General features: G+C 37.8%; 2 protein-coding genes across 4 annotated transcripts in view; one reads left to right on the plus strand and one right to left on the minus strand.

The window, feature by feature from the left end:
- The window catches only part of LOC124171446 (dual specificity protein phosphatase 3-like), a 41,809-nt gene extending 16,983 nt beyond the window's left edge, over positions 1 to 24,826 (minus strand). Inside the window, exons 1-3 of one of the 3 annotated variants that reach the window (XM_046550622.1) lie at positions 24,787 to 24,826; positions 1,277 to 1,421; positions 933 to 1,168 (exon numbers count right to left, since the gene is read on the minus strand). In XM_046550622.1, the coding sequence (XP_046406578.1) occupies positions 933 to 1,168; positions 1,277 to 1,421; positions 24,787 to 24,811 (406 nt within the window). In that variant the 5' untranslated portion in view covers positions 24,812 to 24,826. The other 2 variants (XM_046550624.1, XM_046550623.1) reach the window with 2 other exon arrangements.
- A 77-nt stretch (positions 24,827 to 24,903) lies between these two features.
- The window catches only part of LOC124171445, a 31,402-nt gene continuing 29,776 nt past the window's right edge, over positions 24,904 to 26,529 (plus strand). Inside the window, exons 1-3 of the mRNA XM_046550620.1 lie at positions 24,904 to 25,143; positions 25,226 to 25,306; positions 25,387 to 25,458. Coding sequence (XP_046406576.1) covers positions 25,117 to 25,143; positions 25,226 to 25,306; positions 25,387 to 25,458 — 180 coding nt within the window. The 5' untranslated portion in view covers positions 24,904 to 25,116. The remainder of the gene's footprint in view (positions 25,144 to 25,225; positions 25,307 to 25,386; positions 25,459 to 26,529) is intronic.

The raw sequence follows: 26,529 nt of genomic DNA on the forward strand, positions 1-26,529 counted from the left end.
ACCAATCCATGCATACCTCTTTCGTTTTTCCATTGATGCCTAATTTTTTAAAATGATACATAATTAGAATTAGTCTCAGATGCTTGAGGTTATAATTAATTTGAAGTATGTTTAAGATGCTTCAAATTCAAGTGAGGGCTTCATGAATGAGTAGCAATAGGAATGTTCGCTCCTATCATAAATATGGGTCACTGTTGGTATCGTTGTTACAAAATATTTTCACCATTACTCTGTTCCCCTAATAACATAATTTTAATAACGTTGTGGCCATAGCTTGTGCTGACTGGGTAACAAGTCATCAATGGCTCTTGAGTAGTCATTATTCCTATGAGGTGAGCAGCAGACCTAAAGCAAAGCATTGTTTGGAAAACTTACAATAATTTTGTGCATTCGTTCATCCATCCACAATTTATTGTCATGGATGTGAATCTATTTCTCATTTAGAATAGCAGATAGCAATCTGCACCATGAAATGGGAAATTCCCATGAATGGACTATCTACATTTCTTTGACCCAAGTTCCCCAACCTCAATCCACTCCATTTTCAATACTCATGATTGTGTCTTGTCATCTGGTGGTGACAGGAAAATTTTATCAACCCTAAATTGACTCAAGTCAATACTGTTTTTCAAAGCCAATGCAGCCTCATGTTGCCACGGGATGACACTGTGCTACTGTCACATGCAAAGAGGAAGCGTATACAGCAGCGGGCCTGACAGTAAGCCACCAGACAATTAGAAGCTACACTAATTTCATTTTGTGTTAAATTAGGTAGTGTCCACTCTGGGTATTTCTTTCCCTGTGCTTTTACTTGATAACCAGCCACCACAGCAAATAAGTATTAATATGATTACTTATCTCCCTTTCCCAACTAAAACACATAATGTCATTGAAACCTCTATCAAAGGTTAAAAAATAATATTTTAAATTACCATTGTTTTGTAGAGCTCTTTCAATAAAATTGGCCGCTTCAGAAAAATATTGACTGAGATCAAATGATAGTAAATCTATAGCAGGAAATCCCTTGTAATCAATTCCCACACTGTTGTAATACGTCGGATTAGTGTTGACAAATCCCTTATAGGCATTTGAATCATTTCCCTGGGCAGCATTCAAGACATGGGTGATGCCAATATCCTTCAAGGTATGGGTACACAATGCAGTATGCCTAAAAACATAAATTTTGAGAGGATTGTTAATATTATAAAAATTAAAAACCAAGACAAACAGTTAGATATGAGTGAAACCATTCTTAGAGATCAATTAGCATTCTTACTTATCTCCTATGTATATTCCTGGGTATACTTCATTCCATGGTTCATGTGGGAGAACATACATTCCCCCAGAAGGACCGATGATCAAGTTGGAAAGGTCTTGTGTTGTGCAAAAGTGAAGACTACTCCTTTGGTGAGGCATTTGACCTTAAATAGAATGAAGAAAGGTTTTTGGGAATTATAACAAACAGAACTTAATGATACCCGATTCACTTTGCTTTGAAACTTCTTATTTCAGCACAAATATTAAAAGTGGTTGCTAGCTGCATTGAAAATCGGGATGTGAATGTATGAAAACTACTGCAGGCTGGAGGTAGTATAAAACCAGATGAAAAAGAAGGATATGTGTAGATATAAGCATCTATGTGAAGCAAGGTAGAAAGAAACAGGAATTTTCTGCAGCAATGAATTCAGTCATTTATAGTGGTGGTGAGAAAAATGGTATGAGTGGCCGGCATTTACAATAAGAGTAAAATGATCAACTAATGTCTGTAATGTGTACATACCATATCAATGACCAACTAGTTATGGTTAAAGTAAGTGGTACAGCGGTGGAATTTAAAGATATCAAATAACTTGTTATACTGACAAAATAAAAAGATAATGTTGTGATAATGGGCAGTTTCAACACAGAAGAGGGATTAAATAAGTGTAATAGGGCAGTAGGAAACTCTGGTTAAGAGGAATTTATGAAAAAGGTGGATATTTGACCATTTTCTGCAATTTTTCATCTAAATGGTATCGCTATTACAAGCACATTATTTGAAGTTCAGTTAAGGAGAAAGCATACATGAAAGACACCAAACAAATGACAATTTCAATTACATTACACACTAATGAAGTGAAGGTACAGAAATGAGATAAAATCATGTTGTTACCACACGTCCAAATGTGGATAGTGATCAAACACTCATGCTAGCCAAGTGCGTAATTAAATTCAAAATAACCATGAATACGTTCCATAAGAAGTGGTTTGAAAGAGATTAGTAGGATTGAAAGAAGAAATAACAAAGAGGGCCTTTGAACTAAGAACCAATAAAATATAGTAAATGAGATTTACTAACCACTGCCAAGGATTATTGCTGAGATGATGATTATTGAAACAATGAACGAGGTTCTAGGGAAAAGGACTCAAGAGACCAGAAAACCATGGATAACCGAAGAAACACTAAAATTAATCCATGAAAGGAATAAACTTGGTAAGCAAAACAAGGATTGGATACTAGAGTACAAATTAGCAAAGTATTAAAAATACTTAGCATTTGAAATATAGCTATTTTCCACCCATCCCAGCCAGAATTACTAGAATAAATTTCAAATATCTTCGCGACTATGAGGCAGGCTCAAGTTTTTTGGGAGATGAGAGCGGAGGGTACATGACTTCCTGAAAACCAACCAAAATGCCATTGGCAGATCCTAACCTTTGGGAAATTTAATCACTTTCAGGCCTCCATGGTGTATTTGTAAGTTAGCTGTGTTGCCACATGAGAAGAGGGTTTCTGACACAATGGAAACGAGGCTCCAGGACGGGCTCGTCGGTTACACTATTGAAGGCAGGGATTCTAAGGGCTAGCTTTTTTCTCTGCCCGCAGAAGGGGAAGGACTGGAAGGAACAAGGAAGGAGGCGCCGCCTCGATAGGAGCCCGACGATACCTCCTGGGAGGGAAAGAAGGGAATAGGGAAGGGATAGGGAAGGAAGGGAAGGGACGAGGAATCCTGCACCGTCACAAAGGCAGGCAGGTCCTACCATCAGCGAAACCAAGCTTACGTAATTAATGTTCTCTAACGATCTTGGAGGACCATTCTATAAGGAAAAAGGATCCAACGATCAAATCGTTAGATAGGGTTTCCGACACAGTCTTTTCTTTTGATTCAATGACTAAGACTTATGAGAAAACATGGCAATGCCCACATCTCTCTCTCCCCATCCCTAGTGTTGCAGGCCCACCCCCTGCCGTGACGACGCTCGAAACATTCCGAGCTTGCATGAATGGGCCAGTCACAAAGATATTTCAAAAGGATCGTAGCTTAACTAAATTCAAGAGCATGATTCACTCATGGCAGGCCTTACATGCATTGTATTCTGTTGGTGAATTTTCTATGCACAACACTTGTGATATTCTATTCTAATGTGCAGCCTATAAACATGTGATCACTGGAAAGAATAAATTGATATTAAGGACTGCAGGGATGAAAATAATTTAACTGAAAATATAAGTGAGTGTGATAGAGATATGCAAGGTCCTCTAATCACAAGACCTGCATTTAAACGTGCATTTCAGACCCTAAAATGAAAAACTGGTATGCAGAGTTGAGCAATATCGAAAATATATACATTTCAAATACTAAGTATTTTCAATACTTAGCTAATTTGTAATCTGTATCCAAAATACCATAATTAAAAGTATTTTGTAACTATACTAATTCCATTTATGAAAATATTTTTTAATTTTCAAATACATATATTAAAAATCATAAGAAATAGCAGGCCAGTTTCACTTCTTCATTTATACACCAATATTAATTATCTTTTACACCATCCTTGCTACCACTGAGGCTTGGTCATTATTGAGAGTGACTCTCCAAGTCTTCACTCCTTTTTCCATTCTCTAAAATTCCAACTATCATTCAACATATGCTATTGTGTCCTTTTCCAATAAAGAACCCTGGTTTTTCAATACAAATTTCACATTGTATCTCTAATTAATATTTATAATCAACCTCTGCAGCACACAGTCACTCTCAATTATCCACAAAATTCTTGTTTCTGCTCATGATTCCCTCACTACGAGGCGTCGAAAAGCCCTGAAGCACTACCCGAACTAGCACTTTACCTATCCCTTGCCAATGACCCCGGTGCAAAACGTGTGCGATCCTCATTACCCAGTCACTTCCTAACAAATTTCTAACTTTTCCACTTCCTTCCACTCCGTCCCCCACCTGTGCAACTAGTAATGCAATTTATATTCTTTTATGCAATTCTTGCCCCGCCTTCTACATTGGTCTAACCATCACTTCACTCAACCTCCGGGTTAGTAACCATCGATCTTCTTGCAACCCTACTTCCCCATCTATCTGCTTTGCTTCCCGACCCTACCCATGCCTTTTCCCACAATTTGGATTTTGATGATTGTTTCAACATAGGAACACTTGCCTCCCTCCCACCCTCTGCCTCACTGCTAGAATTGAAAACTTTGGAACAATCATGCATATGGCTACACCAAGCTTACGACCCACCCGGTCTTAACAGGGCCCACTAATCTCTATAGCCCTCCCCTCTTTCCCCTCCCCCATTCCCCACCCTCTCCCTCCTACCTTCTTATCCTAATCTCCTCAGCCTCTGGTCATCCTCTGTCCTCCTCAGTCCCTACTAGCTTCCTTCCAGATGAAGACCAAAACAGCCGAAAATTCGAAACCTTACGTGTGAGTGTTCTTCTATTTCTGTTTAAATTTTTGTGGCAACTTAGGTACAATATTCAATTCACATGTAGCAATATTTCATAGTATTTCTTTCTAAATTGACTTGCATTTTTAGATTTTTTTAAATTGTATGAAAATCGATTCCATAGTTCATAAGAGGTGACATAGAAAGACCTAGCATAAATAGATGTTCGATAGTGTGGTATGTAAAGTTCTTCCATGTGGCGTGTTGGACGTTTATTTGTTCTCGCATTATATTGTACATTTTGGTGTAAATATGTGAGAAGTTCTGTCATTATAAACTTATACATAAATGCTGCCTTATAAGGTAAGCGCCTATCTTGTTTATATTGTTTTAACTGATATAGAGTCTTAGAGACCCTATGCTAAATGGATTTTGTGTGTTCATTCCACGATAAGGTTTTATTTAGTGTAACTCCCAAGTTAGTAAAACTACCAGAAAAATCAATTTGGACACCTTTTACAATAATCTTTGGCAGGGCATCAAGTATAATTCTATTAACATAAACATTACTACCAATGATGATACTTTTGGTCTTGCTGGGATTTAGTTGCAGGCAGTCTTCCTGTGACCACTTACATATGTTTCGAATATCACCATTCACCTTATTAATGGCTTCAGTCACATCAGAAGGGTAACAGTCAATGTAGATGTAAAGATCATCGGCGTACATGTGGTATTTGCATCTTAAGATATAACTTTTGAAAGATTATTGACATAATAGAAAACAGAAGGGGTTGAAGGATTGACCCCTGTGAGTATAGGTATTATACAGCCCCCTCATGACGATTGTTGCTTATGATGCCTATGACAGTTTCATTAATAACCCACAGGACTTCAGTTTGGTCTACCACACATGGGAGATTTGCCATCACAGGAAATTTGGTATGGTAACCCAAATGGTAGCAGATTGAAGGAAGTCAGATCTTACACATGAGCTGGGTAGAACGAGGACCCAGGACGGGTTTGTGGGGTTACTAACCTGAGGGACAGGTCTATAAGCCTCGCTTTTCACCCACACACCTTGGAAGGGGGAGGACAGGGAAGGATGGGAGGTGCTGCCACGATGAGAGCCCGATGATGCCTCCAGGGAGAGGATAGGAATAGAATGGAAGGGATAGGGAAAAACTCATTTAGATGACGGGGCCCACTACTACCAAACAATGCTCTGCTATTTCTACAGAAAGGAAAGATTTCCCAATGAGGAACATGAGCTAGGTATGAGGAGGAGAATATGTAATAGCTGAGAAGTGGTGACCAGTTTCACATGAGAGAGTGATTTCCTCAACTTATCGATTTTTTGTTACAGATGCTTGAGAAGTGGGTGATGCATCAAGGAAGGAAAAATATTGGTCCCTTTAATTTTCGAACTCTATTGGAAATATTAAAAGTTGACGCCCATAGCAGTTACAACCTCCATCTTACTTTGGAGTTCATAATCATGTTTAAACTAATAATATCCCATAGGTATTCCTGGACCAATTGATTACTTTTAACATTGATTTTGAGATAAAAATCACACAAAAATACTAGGGATAAGTCATCAGGGAAGGGGAGAGGCAGGGGTGCCAACTTACAAAAAATATTGGGGGGCACAAACCGAGGATCTTGCCCTGCAAAATTTTGTAAGTAGTGAGTTTTAAGTTTTCAAAGCATTTTAGAAGAGTCATATGATCAACATTAGAACCCTGATAACTCGATTCTCGATATCTGGACACTCCGGGGAAAATCGAAAAGCCTGACACATTTTTTTCTTCATACCCATAACGAATTTTTGAGGGGGCTCACGCCCCCTCAAGCCCCATGGAGTCAACGCCACTGGGGAGAGGCATGCACAGATGCCTATGCTCAGGGCTGAGCAGTATTTCAAATACAAGTACATATTTTAAAATATGTACTTGAAATACATTTGTAATTTGCATTTGGTATTTCAAATGAACAACCTGAATGCATCTTGTATTTCAAATACAGATTCTCGTATTTTGTACTTCAAATACAGTGTTTTCCCATTCTAAAATAAAAGTTACTTTTGAAGTAGCGGTAACTCCTCTGTGACATTATGCTTCAGAGATAACTTTTTGAGTAACTGAACAAATGAACTCAGTAGTCAAAGGAATTTGTTCTCAGGCACAAATCTTACCCTTAGGAGTCATTCATTACCACTTCCACAGAAGTGGAGCCCCTCTTATTGTTAGAGCAAGCTATTTTATGGCAGACCCTGCTTAATCTGCTGGAATGATCCTATCAACTTTCTCCCTCACCTCCGCCCACCCCTTCAACTCCTCCTACCTTGCTGAAGAGTGCGTAAAGAGAAGACAGCAGCAGTCTATTCTCTCATTGGGTAATAGTGGGTTATCCCACTGAAACGTCAGGTAAAATGTTTTGTGAGCGTCCCTTTTCCTGAGAGCCATATTTTAAAATCTAGTTATTTATTTATTCAGGTGTCATCATTAGATTCTTTTTCTTCATGTTTGCAACTATCCATAACATGCCAAGGCAAGTTATATTTTTTTAATGGCAATTAGTTTCCATACAATTTTAAAATACTATTATGTAGTTTGCTTTCCAAATACCCAAGTCAAAGGTATTCTGTATTTCAAGAACATTTGGAGCAGTATTTTGTATTTCAAATACTCCTCAGCCTGTATTTTGCCCAGCCCTGCCTATGCTCAATGCAATGGCTAATATGCTGTCTATCGAAGGAAATTATTTTGCTTGCAGTAACATCCTGTCATAAAAGGTAAAAAAGCTGATGAAATTGATTCACCTAAATCTTTTTGTAGTCTCCTTGGTGACAGTGTATCTCATCTTTATAGACCTTTGGTAGCAGTATCTTTCCATTTTCTCTTAGAAATTAAACATAGGGAAGGACTATAGGAATTTCAGGTAAAAATGTGCTCTCTACTTTACCAAACAAAAACATGCAATGGTAGAACCAATAATTCTAAAACACTGTTAAAAATTAATAAAAAAACATACAATGAGGCATGAATACCTACTGTCGTTATAAGTTGGTTAGTAATTTGACATGCATCTTTTTTTTCAGAAGACCAAGATTTTTGATGTAGCGCACTGTCATCAGGTACAGAAGTTTTTTTCAAGTTTAGCCGTAAGCCTAGCTATTGGTTGCATTAGAGAGGAAAGAATATTTGAGTCTACCAATTTCAAGGAGTAGAATTCTGCATTCTCTGGTTTCATTTCCTGGAATTGGTTTTGCATTTTCAATAAAATGCAGCAACTTAGTGATTGAACATGCATCTTTTTTTCAGAAGACCAAGATTTTTGATGTAGCACACTGTCATCAGGCACAGAAGTTTTTTTGAAGCTGATGATAACATGAAATTCAAAACCTTGTTACTCTTCAATAAATTCAAGTGGAATTACAAAGTGAATGCATTTTATTCACAATGTAAGGTGTATAATGTTAATACATTTCAGTTTGTGGTTATTAAAAATTTGAATTTCACAGAGCGAAGATAGAGATTGCATTGTCTATTTTAAGAAATAATTTTGAAAATACAATTTTCTTGAGTGATTTGTATATTCTTGCTGAAATATCATGGACAGATATTTTGCCCATCTCTGACAGTACTCATGACATCCCTGCAGCATTACTAAAAATTTGGGCAATACTTAATATGAAAGACCAATTATTAAAAATAATAACTAAATGCAATGAAAAAGGAATCATACCAGAGGAAGTCCACTCAGAGGAGTACCATCACAATTCCTAAAATAGGAGAGTCAGCCAATCGAAACAATTATAATCACTATCCATCTCATCCACGACTTAGATAAGAAAGCCTGGACACTTACGGAAATTTATGTTCATCTTATTGTTTCCCTTGAAGATGGCAGAGTCAGTTTGCCCATCATCTACACTCAAATAGCCCCAGCAGTAGAGAAAAACAAGCATGATTAGTTTGTTTTAGAAAGAAACTTATACTAATGCTGTAATTCCCACAAACTCTTGTACCATCTCTCCCATCTACATTCTGACTTCCATTCAATGCTGCATTATCTTGTGAATATACCAATGCCAAAAAATAAGATTAACGTTAAACTGTCCACCACTAAATGTGTAGCTGTCAATAATGGGCACAATAAATTTGATTGTATCATTATTTGAAAGCAAATTTAAGAAACAAGCAATAGCATTCCCCTGTTCCTTATCACCATCTTAATTTGATGGGAAACTAAATTAAAACCTATAAAAAAGTCGCCTTCAGATAAGTTTAAATATTCATGTTACTCCCGATATTCTGCCTGGAAAGTTCTTTGCAATGAGCTTGTTCACTTGTGTAAAAAAATTTCAACTGCGATAAGAGTTCGAAATATGACTAAACCCATATGGGTTCATTCATATTTCGAAAATATATATTTTTCGATCAGTCACCTACTTTTTCAGCTGTTTGTGATGAAAAGCCATAGGTCTTGACCCTTTTGCAGTTAAGTTGACAACATCGCAAACTCATGCTGAGCAATTCACAGCTTCTCAGCCATGTGTGGGTGGCCATTGTTTACTCTCAAGTGATCCATTTCTTCCCTCAAAGAAAATAAAGTTTCTCCCTGAACAAGTAAATGAACCAAACCCTAAATGACGAAATTGAAAAACGAGTGTCAACATTGGCATTTTTTATTTTTAAATTAAGAAAGAAGAGTGAATGAGGAGCATTTTTGGCATACATCTTTCTCATCCATCTACAAAATTCTATAAAATAATTATGATTTGGGTCAGAATGGGCACCTCTATTCTAAAGACAAACATGGTACAATGTAGAGGATAGGAGTTTCCGCCCTATTTTGTAAAGACAGAGGTTAATATAGTAATTTTAGGTATGTATGTACTCCATTCTTCATTTAGAAAATAAATTGGATTTCTAGGAAAAGTTTGAAATTGCCAATACCTCCAACAAAAAACTTCAATTTAATGACCATGTTTTTGACCACTCAACATTTCTGTCTTTTACTGTTCCTCAGAGATCCTTTGTAGGCCACTCACCATTATTTTCCCCTCTGCCCAACTTTTTTACCTTGTTTGCCATTTACCATGCTTTCATTTTTAGTTGACTTATAAGAACCTGACAGGCTTATTTAGTGTCACATAGAGATCCTTCAGTACCCATTCCAGTACTCCAGAACTTTCTTTTCCCCTCACAAACTTAGACCTAATGTGCTGGTGCTTTGCTGGTGTTTGGCACCACACAAATGATGGCCACCCATTGAAACCTGGGTTTGAGAGTTTTCAATTATAAGTGAGCATCGTTATTAGTGTTTTTTCTTTTAATGTCATACTCATAATAAACTAGATATTTCCTTATCCAAATGTTGACAAGTATCTATGTATAATCTGTATTTAATTTTGGTAAGATAACAATCACAAGATGGGTTCTGAGAGCAGAGTAGGTTGGAGAAAACCAAAACCAAGGGGAACAAAATTATGCGATTACAATGGTACTTATATGCCATATATACTTAAATATTCGTTGTCCATACAAACATCATGAAGTCTAGTTCCAGAAGAGGTATTTGAGTGTCTACTACAATTTTCTTTTTGTGTCTCTTTTGCCTTTTAGGCAGCTCAGAACTTTCTTGAGGAGGGTTAATAGGAGACAGTACTTAGTCCCTCTCAGGACTTTGATATCCTCACTGAGGTTCGAAAGAATATTAAAACTAGCACTTCAACCTAGATAATGATAAACCCATGATAGTTCTGTGCATAGCTCTTGTCAGGAGCAGGTTGGAGTACTGCAGTGTAGTGTGGTCTCCATACAGTAAGAGATGTATTGAAGCTATCGAGAAGGTTCAAAAAAAATTTTTGAGAGCTGTATACGTGAAAGAATATGGGATTTATCCTGTGATGGATAACCATGTACCATCCAATAAATTGTCACTAATGTACGACTTACAGAGACTTGAAAATAGGAGGCACACGAATGATCTCATGTATTTATATAAAATTGTGAATTGTGTGAGTGACTCCCAAATGTTAGAGATGATAGACTTTTATGTTCCCAAAGTGTGTTGTAGGAATAATAGACTGTTTCAGATAAAGGGAGTTAACACCAAGTATGGTGAAAATTCACCTCTAAGCAGAATGTGCTAGAGGTACAATAGACATTCCAGGGAACTGGACATATTAGGACCAAGGTCAAAATATATCGACTATGTGAAGGCCTGCTGTAAATAATGGTTTCTTTAATTTTTCTTTAAACTGTAGTAATACTGGGTACATTTATGGTTTGTCCTGTTATTGATTGTTGGATAAACTAAAATAAATTAATAAATAATTTTTGTAGCAACGAGCTTCAATTTAGGCAGCAGGGGACAAAGAAGATAAATTGATTCCTAAGGGCAGCTATCTTCTCAGGAGATATTTAATTTCAGATTATCACAATGATTAAACAAGTGAACGATTCCTTTTACGTTTCATCAACATTCATTACATATACATAGTATTTAATTATAATAAACGGAACATTAAATCGATGGCATTGCGTATCCCCAACTAGATACCACCTTCACCCAAATACTAAACACTTATTGCAAATAAATATATACACGTAATGCAAATAAATATATACACGTAATGCAAATAAAAGAATCCTGAGTAGTCATCACACATACTATCTCTGAAATTATAGACGAAAGAAATAATTTAAATTTTTGGAGGAATGCGTCACTTTTCTGGCGACGGCGATCTCGCAAATGGACACGGTACACTTTCCGAGCAGAAAATCTATTTCCTCGAAATCTACGTCATGAAATTCCCATTGGTATTATCATGAACATGCATATTTTTATATGCTCATGGGTATTATATAAATATGCGCAAGACATTCGAAGCGTGGATCCACTGTGTAGATATACCTACACATTTATTCATTTAACGAAAATTATCGGAGAATTCAATTTACTACATGATTGCCGACACAAATCAGTCGAAAATAAACATATTAGTACATTATATCCACAAAGATTTCATTTATGCGCGCCATATACATATATATATAGCGAAACGTACATAGTAAATTGCCAAAAAAGAGATGGCGACTTTTACATAACTTCCTATCCGTTTAATTTTTGATAAATAAAAATAGGTCTTCTTCCAAAATATATATGCGCCAAGGAACTAGTAGCTAATGAATATTAGTTGGTAAAACACGTAGGAGTTACAATAGGCAAAAATGGCGCGGATAATAAAACACTTACCCAGATATATCGGGATCGCCAACGAAAGCAGTGATGAATTAAGATGCTCTTACTGCCTCCTTCTAGTTTGGCAGTCACCAAAGAGATTGTCGATGTCTTAACCGTCTTAACACCGGTCTATTTTTTATGCGGTGCTTGGCCAACCCAAAAGCTATTTCTGACGTTCCGAATGCCTCTCCGATGACGTTTACGCGAAGTCATGCAACAAAAATTCAAGGAACGCAGGAAAAAACTCCTTCGCAGGGTTCTTTCAAGATCGCCCGCCAAGAATAAATTCTAACTGAAATGGGTAAACAACATCCTCCACACGGAATGCATTGAGGAAAATAAAGAATATGAGACTGTCAAGAGAAACTCTAATAAGAATAATCTTAGCCTATCAGTCCCTTGTCTTCGAAATATTTATATTTCGAATCTTCGAAGAGCCGGATCCGATACGCCCGCTGTGCACAACTCAAGTACAAATAGAAGTGGATTAACGTTAAAATTTCGATTGCATCATCACATCTACAAAAGGGCAGTGCAAGGAAAGGAGAATTATTATTTTTTAATCACCACGGAATGATGATGCACCTATGATTAGGTAGCAAAGACCACGAATTCGTGACAGCAGATGTGATACGCAAACTGACAATACTGGACGAAGATGTCGTAGACCCCCAAAGAAAAATTGTCGACATGCAAGGGGGCTTGCAGAAAAGAGTATCATTTTTTCAGAACATCATCTGACCAGGGGAAATATATTCCCTGGTCCGACGAGTCGAGCCCAACCCTCATGCGTATAGTCTTCCGAGCACAGAATCGCATTTCATTTGTTGACCTTTATACCTGCATCGTCTTCTTTGATCATGTACGTACAATTACTCTCGGGCCAAAGTTAAAGTCGGGTCAATATAAATCTAGGCCACTAACTTAGCGCTTTTTACGTTTTCACTTACGTAGCACATTGTTTATAGCTAGTTTTTTTTAGATCTCCTCGTGAAAAAAGCTTCGATGCAATGCCCTAACAACGCACCTATGTTTAAATGATCGAAGTTCGGCTCAGCTTAGATTGCAGTGCTACGCCGTGGGTTCTATATACCAAATTTACATGCACGACTCGTGTAGTGTACGACCGTGCGTTCGTGCCTCTGGCCACTTCCTATATTGCCCCCCCCCCCTCCCCCCCGCGAGTGTACGATCAACCCTTTCGAGGCTGAGAACATATCCAATGTGAATATGCGCCGAAACAGGAGTAAACTACATTTAACTATCTGGGGTGGATTAAGGTCGTGGTTTTTGCGAGTCATTATTTTCCACCACGTCTTGGTTGTATGCAATGCCTCAAAGCGATAATGAGTACTAAATAATTAAAGTCTTAAGCGGCTTTCAGATTATCCCCAACGATCTTCAAATATTGTTTAATGAGCTCATCAAATAATGACTGGTTACCACAATACCTATTTTTCCATAATAATGTGGAGTCAGGGCAACCATTGGTGCATCATCATTACCTCTTAATCTGCCAATGATTAAAATGCACATCAATTTCCTGTTACAACATTCATCTGAGAAGATTATGGATTCCACAGGAAAGAGCATGAGAAATAACACTAATCTGAGCATCTAGATCTATTTCTGATAAATCACAGTAATAGTACCACAATGCCATAGACACACTAATAAAAATACATAAATTGACTGGATAGGTAAGACATAGATACAAATGCACAGGGGTGCAGCTATGAATTAAGGCTAGGGGGGTTTCAGGCGCAACTAATACTGGGGGTCTGGGTGTATTGCATACCTGCTAGGGTAAGTAGGTGTGCGGGCCCTCTGCCAGAAAAAATGAAGATTAATGGTTCAAAATGGTGAGTTTTACGGCCTTCTGAGGGATATTTTATCAATCCTTGCACTATTATATAGGAAATTTTAATCCAATTAAATAAAATAAATTAAACTTACAAAATTGTCTGAGCTCTGGGGGGGAGTAGGGGTTTATCCCCCAAAACCCCCCCTTGCTGCACCACTGCAAACGGAAACTGGACAAGGACAACATTGAGGTAGAAGATGGTAGAGGCCTAAAATTAGAGGATAAAAATGTGGCCTTACCGGGACTCAGAACTTGAGTTGTGGCACCTGATGTTTAACCAGAACACTTAACGTTTCTCAAGATTTAGGCATGCGAATGGCTAAATGATTGCATGGTTACGTGGCTAGTTCCTCTTTGGCTCAGCACACCCAAAAGCACATTTTCCTGTCTCTTTCATAATATCAGAGTGAGCATGGATCTATATCATGAAGAACAATCTCCAAGTGTTGGCAGGAAATCTCCACAAGTGTCACTAACTTGGGGTCACTTTGGGTCACCAGGAACAATGCAGGTCTTAATGGCTGGGATACAATCTATGGAGAGTTGGGTAGCATTGGTTTAAGGTGAACTGATTAAAAATTAAACATAGGCTTTGTTTTACTCTGGCTATATTAACATGGGGTGGGATGCGTCTCTGACAGCCTCTACCACCCAAATGTCAACCTCTCCTGCATGTGGTGTACCCTGCTTTTGCTAATGAGGCTCTGGCGACTGAGTATCTCCCGGAATAAGGAGACCCCCTCTATCAAGTGCCAACGGTCTCTTAGGAGAGCGGATGAACGGTTAGAGGTATAGGGCACTCTCTTGTCCTTGGGATGGGAAACCATCCCTAAAGGCAGATGAGCCACTAGATGGCCAATGGAATAGGATGGAGAAGGCAACGGTAACCACTTCATTAATGATCCATCTGGATTTCCCTTGAATAGCGCTATGATGCTGACTTCTTCTGTTAAATATTCCGGAGGTAAAATAGCTTCCCAGTTGGATCTCCGGGTGAAGCATCAAGAGAGGTTACAACAAAAAAGACAACAAAATTTGAGGATAGGAACGTGGAATGTGAGGACATTGTTACAAAGTGGAAAACCTCATAAAGGAGATGGAGATAAACATGATGGATTGGATAGGATTGAGTGAAGTGAGATGGTAGTTACCAGTGATGAAAATACCTTGTTTTATTCAGGGAATCAATTAGGGAGAAATGGAGAAAGAATAATTATGAAGCATAGGATAGCCAAGAGTGTACAGAAGATTTCATATATAGATGATAGATTAATAGTGTTAAGGATTAAAATGCTACCAAAAGATTTAGTTATAGCCCAAGTACATACGCCTACATCAGCATACAGCAATGAAGACATTGAAAGGGTATATGAGGATTTAGAGAGGGCAATTGAAGAAGAGGCAAACTGCTGTCAGTGGCGGATACAGATGGGGGGCGCGCGCCCCCCCCTTGCGGGTCCGCCTGTATTGCCGAACATTGCAAAGCCACAATTGTAACTTTTTTATATCATTGGATGGCATTGTCTTTTACATGTTTATAATCACTTTAAATAAATTTTCATATACTTTGCCCGTGACTTGATCTTTTATTACGATAAAAGTAAAGACAACTCGAGATATGTTGCGCCCCCCCCCCCCCTTGAGTTTTTTCTGTATCCGCCACTGACTGCTGTACGATAATAATGGGAGATTGGAATGCTGTGGTCGGATAAGGTAGGGAAGGGAGAGAAGTGGGAAACTTTGGACTGGGGAAAAGGAACGAAAGAGGGGAGAAATTAATAGTTCTTTGCAGAAAGAATAAGTTAGTCATAGCTAATACCTTTTTTGAAAAACATAAAGAAGATACACATGGATATCGCTAGTAAATAAATGGCATTATCAAATTGACTATATACTAGTGGAGGAAAGACATAAGAATGCGGTGAAGAAAGTAAAAGGCTTACCAGGAGCAGATATTAATAGAGATTATGTACTTATGATGGAAGTAAGAGTAAGATTAAAGAAATTGGGAGAAGCAGGAAGGGTTAAGAAGTGGAATATGGAAAGGGTGAAAGAAATACAGGAAACTATAGGTAGTAAGTTTTCACAAGCAATAACAGAAGGAAAAGTCCAGGATGAAAACAGCGCTGTGATATGGGAAAGAATAAAGAATGGTATGTTTAAAACAGCCATAGAAGAAGTAGGATATTATGAAGGAAGTAGACCAAAGAAACCATGGGTGACAGAAGGAATGTTATCTAAAATGAAAGAGAGGAGGACATATAAGAATAAGACCGGAGAGTATGCTTGTGCTATGTACAGAAAATTAAACAATGAGCTGTAAAGGGAAACACAGAAGGCGAAGGAGAAATGGTTATCGAGCGAATGTGAAGTTTTGGAAGAATTAGAGAGAAAAGGCCAATATGATTTAATGTATAAGAAGGTAAAGGATATTACATGGGAGGGAAAGAGAGGAAAAGCAAGAATAGGGTGGTTTCCTATTATTTTTTTATTGCTTTAATCGAAAGATTATTACTCCTGGAGTACGTATTTCACGCTTTTAGATTTTTAAATGACAACATCTATTTTTCGCGATTAAATGAAAAGTGAAAATTTTCAAGCGCGCGAAAACGCGACGCTTAAGTATGAATGCCGGATAATATCTCCGTACGTCGTATTTCTGGTTCCCCTCCCGCCCGGTGAGGCGACCTTGAGGCGAGGCTTAGCGCTGATACGTCGCAGGATGCTAGCGGATAGCTGAGTACCTTGCTGGATGGTAGCGCTTGGCTTAAAAAAGGTTTATTAACACCTTATCAAACGAAGAAAACTTTCCGAACTTAGCCAGTTTTAATAGGTGATTATTAAGACATGTTTCCCTGAGCTCTGTGCCTCATGCATGCATTGGTAACCTCAGACGATGTATAACTCCTATCCTCTCGTGTAGAAACTAGGTCCCTGTGACGTCATGCGGAGTGGAATCGCATGGGCGCCAATCTGGCCTTTTTCAAATGAGGATAAAATTTGACCCTTGCCATTCCTCTAAACCGGTATTTCAAAAACCAAATAATTTGTGTATTACGAATACACCAATGGTGGGTAACGAATCGCAATCAATGCCTTTCGTTTTCTTTGATGAAGGAAACTACCCTATTAGAGAGGTTGAAGATAAGGAAGGTAAAATGATATGCAAACGAGTGGAAGTAAGAGAAAGATGGAAAGAATATGCAGAGGAGATATATTTAACAGATGAAAAACCTGAAGCATTGGATATAGAAAGTGAATGGGAGGCAGAGGATGGGTATAAAGGGTCATCAATACTGAAGTGTGAAGTGTGGAAGGCAATAAAGGAAATGAAATATAGGAAGGCTATTGGAGTGGATGAGCTTCCAATAGATTTTTTCATATGTTTAACAGAAGAGGGATTGAATGAGATAGTGGACTTGTACAACAAAATATATAATACTGGGAAATGGCCAGATGACTTCTTAAAAATTATGATGATACCAATTCCAAAAAAGGCTGGAACAAAAATATGTACCGAGTATAGAACGATCAGCTTAATTTCACATGCTGCTAAAATCCTGTTAAGATTGCTAAATCAAAGGTTAAAAAGTATAATGGAAGAAAATACTGGTGAGGAGCAGTTTGGTTTCGGGCAAGGAAGAGGAACGAGAGATGCTATAGGACTACTGAGGATGATTGGTGAGCGATACATGGAAAGAGAAAAACGAATAAGTCTGTGTTCTATAGACTTGAAACTGGATTTCGAAAGGGTAAATTGGAAGAAACTGATGGAAATTATAAAGATGAAGAAATTACACTGGAGGGAAAGAAGACTAATAAGTGAACTGTATTTGGGACAAAAGGCAGCAGTGAACGTGAATGAAAACATGCTGAATGGGTGGAGCTAGGTAGAGGGGTTAGGTAAGAATGTTGTCTGTCACCAACTCTGTTCAATATGTATGTTGAAGACATGATAAATGAGACATTATATGAAAGAGAAGAAGGAATAAGTGTTGGTGGAGGAAAAATAAGATGCATTAGATTTGCTGATGATATGGTGGTTTTAGCCGAGGACACAGAGTCACAGCAGATATAATTAACAGGGTTGGAGGAAGGAATGCACACATATGGAATAAAATAAACGTTAAGAAGACTAAAGTGATAAAAGTAAGCAATGTAGATTGTATGAGAGTGAAGACAAAAGAAGGTGAAATAGAGAATGTGAGAACCTACAGATCCTCGGGAACTTTGATAACAGAGGACTGGAAAAGTACAGAAGAAATAAAAAGAAGGATAGTAATGGCAAAAGAAGGTTTTAAGAAGAAGAAAAGAGTGTTATGTAACAAGGGACTGGACTTAAAATTGAGGAAGAAATTGATGAATTGTTGTGTGTGGAGTGTGTTTATGTATGGATCTAAGACTTGGACGATGGGGATGAGAGACAGGGACAGGATTGGGGCGTTTGAGATGTGGGTTTGGAGGAAAATGGAGGGAATACGGTGGACGGATCGAGTTAGGAATGAGCAAGTGTTAAATAGGATAGATGAGAAAAGAACGTTGATGGACAAAATTAATCAAAGGAAGGGTAACTGGCAGGGACATGTGATGAGAGGGAATGGAATTTTGAAAGTTGCTTTGGAGGGAATGGTGGAAGGGGTCAGAAGAAGGGGAAGGAGAAGGCTGAAGTTCATTGACAACAGAAAAATAGGAAGATATGGAGACTTCAAGGAGATGGTTGGAGACAGGAGAGAATGGAGACAGCATTGGTGCGGTGGACCTGCTGACGGGCAGAACACCACAAGATGATATTAACATGGCTTTTTTTGGTATGTTAGAGTCCTATTTGCCCCTGGATATTTTTCAGAATACTCATTAATGAGGAAAAACAAGCAGAAGTTGAGCATAAAAATCCCAAGAATCTTTAGGCCAAATAAGTTGGTGATCACATTTTCTAAAACAGAAATCAAACTCCTTACGTGCTGCTTTTAAGGCTCAGAATTGATACGTGCACTTTTTCATTTTAGGATGAAGGTTAGCTTAGGCTCTGGTATCAGCCAATGAATCTAGGTAACATATTAAAGAATGATGACAAGAGGTTTTAGTAAAAAAATACACGCCATTATAATGCAACATCATCAAAGATTTTTTAGATTAAAATATGTGTAAAAGTGCCAATTATGTTATCTATAAGTCTACTTACTAAATCTATCAAATGATAGGTGTTGTCCTCACTTAAAAAATAAATGAAGTTATAAACTCTTATTTATACACCTATTTCATTAAACCCTTCCTTTTACCTACATAGATTTTGAGCCAATAAAGTTGGAATTAGAACTTAACTTTGGGTAACCAGCACAGACTACAACCGGCAACTTTAGGACTGGATGGCCATGGTTCACCAAATCACAGATTTTTTAACCTTTATGCCCTGAATGTGTGCAAATATTTGAAAAAATAATTGCTCTTCACATTAAAGAGGGTTAGAAAGTATATCTGGAGGTATAGGAATTGATGATAACACTGAGCTTCCTGTACTTCGAGAATGTTTATAATCTCAATAGACATTGTTTCATCCAGTGGCGGATCCAGAATGGGGCTAGGTATTCAATTTACACAAGATAAAATGGTAATTTTGTTCAGTTGTTGAATATATACAGGAGAGGAGAACACCCTAGCCTCCTCTTGTCACTATCCTGAATCCACTGCTGGTTCCATGCATAGCACTATCTACTTCTGCCAGATTTAAATGTACATAGTTGACTGATTCTACTTACTTAACCTTAAGCAAATCAATAAAATTCGAATGACCATAATACTAATCGGAGGTTATTAGACCAAATTATTACCAATTAAAGCTTTACCTCAGTCTCCAGAGAAGTACATCATCCCTTGTGCTGTGATCCCCATCATCATCCCCTCTATATATCAGGAGTCCCATAGAGTTAATACATTACTTAATTTATAAATATAACTTAAATAATTGTGAAATTTTTGCTCTGAATGATTACTTGTTTGGTATAAGTAAGTGTCGTGAAATTGCAGATCTAATAGCAAACCAAGAATTCAAACATTTATATCCCCTATTTTATTGAGGCATCCCATTGTTAACTCCTACCATGAGTTTTAAAGCAAGCAGCAATCCAAGGTGGTCCAGTAGCGAGATAGGGAACCTAATTAGTCATAAAAGATGCATTCATTAATTATTAAAATCGTTTAGTTCGGGGATTTTTACTGATGGTTTGAAAAACCCCAAGAAACATCTTAAGTGGAACCACAAATAGTGGTAATATCAGCATCCACTAAAACTTAAGTGGAGTTCCAGATAAGCATTTGTGGACCTGCGTATTTTAGCAGATCCAATAAAATACTTGTGGATTCTGTATTTTAGGGAATCAACAAAATTATTGTGGGTACTGTGTATGCAGCAGTAAAAATCAAGGTAATCATGCAACTAAAATTAATTTGAGGGAAACTTTCAATTATAATTTTGATGCACTATAAGGCAATGCTACGCAATATGAAGGCTATTGCTATGCATAAGGGTAATTCTAGGATGTTCTTAATAATGTTGCTGATGTGTTTATAAGTAGATCTCAGTTTTTGTAACATGCTAAATCATGGAGTAATCATCCTGACTCTAGCCGTGCAAGAACTATAATTATTAAGGCTAATATTAGGCAGGTTAAAAATATTAATTTGTGTGAATATTGCACATGATACACAAAAATAAAAGCATTGTGAAATTAACATTCGCTGAGTCACAATAGGGTGGTTTTCTATTATTTTTTATTGCCTAAATCGAAAGATTATTACTCCTGGAGTACGTATTTCACACTTTCAGATTTTTAAATGAAGATATGTATTTTTTGCAATAAAATGAAAAGTGAAAATTTTCAAGCGTGCGAAAACGCGACGCGTAAGTAAGAATGATGGGAAAAAGTCCGTGCAACGCATTTCTGGTTCCCCCTCCCGCCTTATGACCTTGATCGAGGCTCTGAGCGCTGATAGGACGCAGGATGCTAGCAGGTAGCGCTTGGCTTAAGTAACGATTATTAATACCTTATCAAACGAAGGAAACTTTCCGACCATAGGCAGTTTTAATAGGTGATTATTAAGATATGTTTCCCTGAGCTCTGTGCCTCATACATACATTGGTAATCTCAGACGATGTAAAACTCCTATCTACTCGTATAGAAACTAGGTCCCTGTGACGTCAAGTGGAGTGGTATCGCATGGGTGCCAATCTGGCCTTTTTCATCATCATCATCATTGGTCAACAATCCTAGGATTGGTTTGACGCAGCTCTCCACTCTATTCTCCTATCAGCTAATCTTTTCAGACCTACGTATTTCTTCTCTTTCACATCCTTCTTTACTTGTTCCATGTATTTTGCTCGAGGTCTTCCTCTTCCATTCTTGCTATCGATTTGCCCCTCGACGATTGTCTTCATCAGGCCATCATGTCTCAAGATGTGGCCTATAAGGTTGTTCCGTCTTCTTGTTAAGGTTGTCATGAGGCTTCTCTTCTCTCCTACCCTTCTTAGGACTTCCTCGTTACTAACTCGGTCGATCCATTTGATTTTCATCATTCTTCTGTAGCACCACATTTCAAAGGCCTCTATCCTTGCTTTCTCCGCTGCAGTCATTGTCCATGCCTCACTTCCGTATAGGAGCATACTCCAAATGTAGGTTCTTAAAAAATTGTTTCTTTACTTTCATATTTAAGTTTCCCGCTGTAAGCAGGTCTCTCTTTAGGTGGAATGCTCTCTTCACCTGGGCTATTCCGCTGATAATTTCTTTTTTACTTCTACCGTCACTAGTTATCTTGCTTCCCAAATAACCAAATTCATCCACCTCTATGAGTTTTTGTTTCCCTATTTTAATGTTAGTCTTGACTTCTTCTCTTCTGCTGCATACTAAGATCTTGGTTTTCTTCGTGAATATTTTCAGTTGAAATCTACCCATTACCCTACCCATATTAATCAGAATATTTTTCAAATCCCTCTCTGTTTCTGCTATAACGGCTATGTCATCGGCAAATTAGCATGCTAATTTTTTCTCCATGGATATTCACTCCCAATGCCTTTTCTTTGATTTCGTTAATGGCTTTCTCAATGTAAACGTTGAAAATTACGGGTGACAATGAACAGCCTTGTCGCACTCCTTTCCTAATTCTTGCTTCTTCACAGCTGGGCCCTGATTTTATCACCGCTACTTGGTTTTTGTATAAACTGTGTATGATTCTTCTGTCATTATAAAGAACCCCAATTTCCTTTAGAATTCCAAGCATTGTGCTCCAATCCACGTTGTCAAATGCTTTCTCTAAGTCCACAAACGCAACGAACGTTGGCTTCTTCTTTTCCATTCTCTTCTCTATGAGCAGTCTAAGGGCCAATATTGCTTCCCTTGTGCCTTTGTTTTTTCTGAATCCAAATTGGTCCTCATCCAAGTACTCTTCTGCTTTTCGCTCTATTCTTCTATACATGATCCTTGTCAGTATCTTCGACGCATGAGTAGTAAGGCTTATGGTCCTAAAGTCTTTGCAGTTCTCCGCTCTTTTCTTCTTAGGAATAGGGATTATAATGTTCCTCTCGAAGTCCTTTGGTATCTCACCTATGGAATAAATTTCACTAATGATTTTGAATAGCTGGTTCAGTGTCTTCTCTCTTGAATTTTTAATTAGTTCTGCAGGAATGTCATCAATGCCAGACGCTTTATTTATCCTGAGGTCTCTTACAGCCGCATCAAATTCCGATCTTAAAATTGGGGCTCCCATGTCATCGCCATGCACCCACCCCTCGTTTTCGATAGCATTCATTCTGAGGCTGCTTCCTTTGTACAGATCTTCCAGATATTCCTTCCATCTCTTCCCTTTTTCTTCGTTTTCAATCATTAGTTCTCCGTTTTTGTCCCTAAGGGTATTACATCTTACACCCCTTTCCTTAAAGTGGTTCCTCACTATCCTATAGGCGGCCTCTACTTTTCCATGTTTAAGATTGTTTTGTACGTCTTCACAAATACTTTTCATCCACGTTTCTCTAGCCTTTCGTGCTTAACGACATATTTCATTCCTTATCCTCTTGTACAATTCTGTCCATCCTCTGTTTTCGCAGCCTTGTATTCTCTTCTTTCTTCAATGAGAACTAATACTTCCTGCGTGATCCATGGTTTTTTCATAACGACTCTTCTTTTACCAAGAACTTTCTCAGCTGCTGCCTGCAGACCACTCCCCGTGTGATGAGAGGCATAATTGTTGGCGGCCCCCAGTTGCCAAGTCACAGTATCTTCACAGGTTTCGGTATCATTTAAATGGTCTACCTTACCCAAGGGTAGCCCAATACCCCCTCAGAACACCGCCGCTTTTTGTCCAGGACTGCTTATTCGATGATAGAACTCGCTTATCTCGCAGCTAACCTCTATATCTAAAGGTCGACCCACCATCCGCAACCCGGTGGATGCACTCGCTGGCTTTAAGCTCAGCCGCGAGGGCCTTTTTCAAATGCGGTTAAAATTGACCACTGCCATTCGTCTAAAGTGGGATTTCTAAAAACAAATAATTTGTATATTATAAATACACTAATGGTGGGTAACGAATCGCAATCAATTCCTTTCATTTTCTTTGATGAAGGCAACTACCCTATTAAAATTCTGTGATGGGTTACAATTTAGTACAATTGGTAACTATACCCCAAAGCTCTATAGACCCACCTAGATTCGTGAACACAAGCCTCACAGGTATGTGAAGGGAGCTTCAAGCTGCTTGCATCACATACCCGTAAAGTCGAGGGGAATTCGGCTACAGACAACATTCTCAATCTTCACAATAACCAAAGTGAACATTATCAGAGACTTCTTGGAAAGGTACAGCCTTAATAGTACTTGTGTTGTTGGAAATTGTAGTGGTACTTGAAAACTATTCTTTCGAATGATAATGCTTACTCTGCTCCAGTTCACAAAGAAGTCAATACAAAGTACGAAAGTAATTATCGACCAATTGTCAAAAAATCAATAGAAGCAAAAATATTGGAGTTATTTGTAGTTGAAAATTTAACTCCTACAAGAAGGAGAGTAACTATACCTGAATAAAATGGATATATGAAAGGCAGGTCAACTACTACTAATCTTCTGACTCATATAATTGACTAATTAAAGAAATAGAACCAAGAATTCAATTTGATACACAGATTTTAAGAAAGCCTTTGATTCAGTCAACCACACATTTAATTTAAAAACACCACATGCCATGGTGATTACTTAAGTATTACATACCTGCTCTCCTTAGTTTAGTAGCCACGCAGGGAGAATTAAAAAATATTATTTAACCTATTTAAATGACATTGCAGGGGTCATCAACCCAACATCGGTCCTTGTATATACTAATGAAACGAAAAGCTTTAATAGAATAAAATCAATTAATGCCGACACCATCCTCCAAACCTATATCAAAAGACTCGAAGTCAAGTGTAAAAACAATCTACTTAGCCTCAACATTTGAAAATATTACTCAATTTCATTCCCCAGTAATAACAATACATACCATTTTCAACATTAACTGAATGGGGAATCATTGTGAAAGGTAACATTTATGAAGGACCCGGGGACAAGGTGGAATATTTGACTCAATACTTCAAGTATATCCATGCCAATCCTTATGAAGTACTTGATAAGTGCATTTTGGGTTAACTTAGATTTCTAACGTCTGTGTTCCGAGTTCCATCATTGGACTTTTCATCATATTATAATGTTTATTACGCATTTTCTTATAAAATTTATTTCTCCTCTTACATAAAAACATATTTGTCCATGCATAACCAGGGAGTATATACCCATTATTAGCGATGAAAAACCATTTTTCGTTATACCTGAATTTACATCTAAATCTTTGAAAACAGAATGTTCGTCAAAAGTGATTGCCCATGGATAAACTTAAATGGATAAAATTGAAACTTAATTACTTTTTACCTCATTTTGAACACCAAGGTAGATAACGGGCGAGAAAATACCTCTATTACATTCTTAATATACCTCTATTTCTGTTGTAAAATAACATCCTCGACTTCGATAATATTTTTCAAGATGTTTGCATGTTAATTACGCTTTCGGCCATCTTGATTGATGGACATCACGCCGATAACGATTCGTCCCAAGGCGCTGAAATCGAAAATCCGTAGCTCGGCATTCTTGTCTCACCGGTTACATTGTTGCATATTGTTGCGATTGTTGCGCCATGCCGCTGAAACAGTAATTCATGCTGTCGATGCTGTCATTTACATTTCCAGCGTCACTGTGTCTCCTACCTGTGTGAAGTTGTGGGGTTAGGATAGCAAACGTTAGATTCCACTCATATAAAGAACAATGAGTGACGATATAGTTGTTGTAGAGGTGAGTGGATTAACTTTAACTCGGCATGTATATTTTTTACCTTTTATACCTTTCAGCTATGATAATATGCTAACTCTTTCAGGGAACGCCATTGGCTAGTCACCTCCTCGATGTTGGTCTCGGCGATGACATAGAATGCAAGGAGGAGGCGTCAAACGTTCACGTTAGTCAATTTCTATTACATTTTTATATGTGAGGTTCATCTTTTCATTTTTCACTCACTCTTGTTCCTAATTTATGCAGCGCCAAACAATCTGGAGGAGCGTGTTCAACAGCATTCTTGAGACACTTGGCAGCCCGAAAGAATCCGTAATCGTAAGTACATTTGTGTTTACTTAGGTTTCTAGCATTTATGTGCTGAGTCACATCCATTGGCTTTCCATCGTATTGTACTGTGTAATTCGCATGCTTTTGAAAATTCATTGTATGCTTATTGAAACCGGTGTTCACATGGCCACCGAGTTACAGTGGCCACTTGGGAATATTGGGGATTGGTGACATGATAGCGCTATCACTGACGTTTCATGATAGGATACACAATGATATTGATGCTATTTTTCCGGCGATTTTTAAGAACAAGTATGGGACATGCGAAGGTTTTAGTTTATTGCACAGAAGTGAATCAATTGCGTTGTTTAATATAATCTGCCATGAATTCTTCTCTCTAAAACGATTTCTTTGTATGGTAGGAAATTTCTTTTCAATGTTTTGTACGCCCTTAATGGTTGTAGGTAATATTATTATAGCGATGGCCAGAGGAACGTTTAGGTTCAGGGCCATTAAATGATGGTTCATATGAATATAATTGAGTGTGAGAGTAAAATGAGTATTGAAGTGATTGTTGGATTCGTGGTTGGTTCTGCTTTGTTAGTTGAAGTGGATGAAACATTTATGCGCTAGTTAGTGTGAAGATTTTATTCCTATATGAAGAGGGTTGTGTGATTTTGTTCTTGATCAAATTTTAAGGATTCCTAATGCATGAATCCGTTGGAGGAAAACTCTGTAATAAGGCTGAACCATCCCTAAATAGAATGAAAACTCTGGGTAATAAGGCTGGTGAGACATGACATCGGTAGCCCTGACGTGACAGTTACCCAACTACACAAAAAGCAAAATATTTATTGAGACAAGACTTCAAAAACAGAAAACAAAATGTTCATGAGCTGAGTAGGTTGTTAAGGCCTGATGTCACAGTACATTGAACCAACGCTAACTCAAATGGATTGATTGTGTAACCTGGCGTAGATAATGAATATATTTATTGTACCTTTGTGTGGTACATGAATATCTAAAATGTGTGTTGAATTATTTTCTTTTATATGGTTGTCACCTACTAGTATATGTAGGCCTCATTGAGATTGCTGATGACTAATTGGAGCTTAAGGC

This window comes from Ischnura elegans, chromosome X (assembly GCF_921293095.1).
Source record: "Ischnura elegans chromosome X, ioIscEleg1.1, whole genome shotgun sequence".
Lineage (NCBI taxonomy): Eukaryota > Metazoa > Arthropoda > Insecta > Odonata > Coenagrionidae > Ischnura > Ischnura elegans.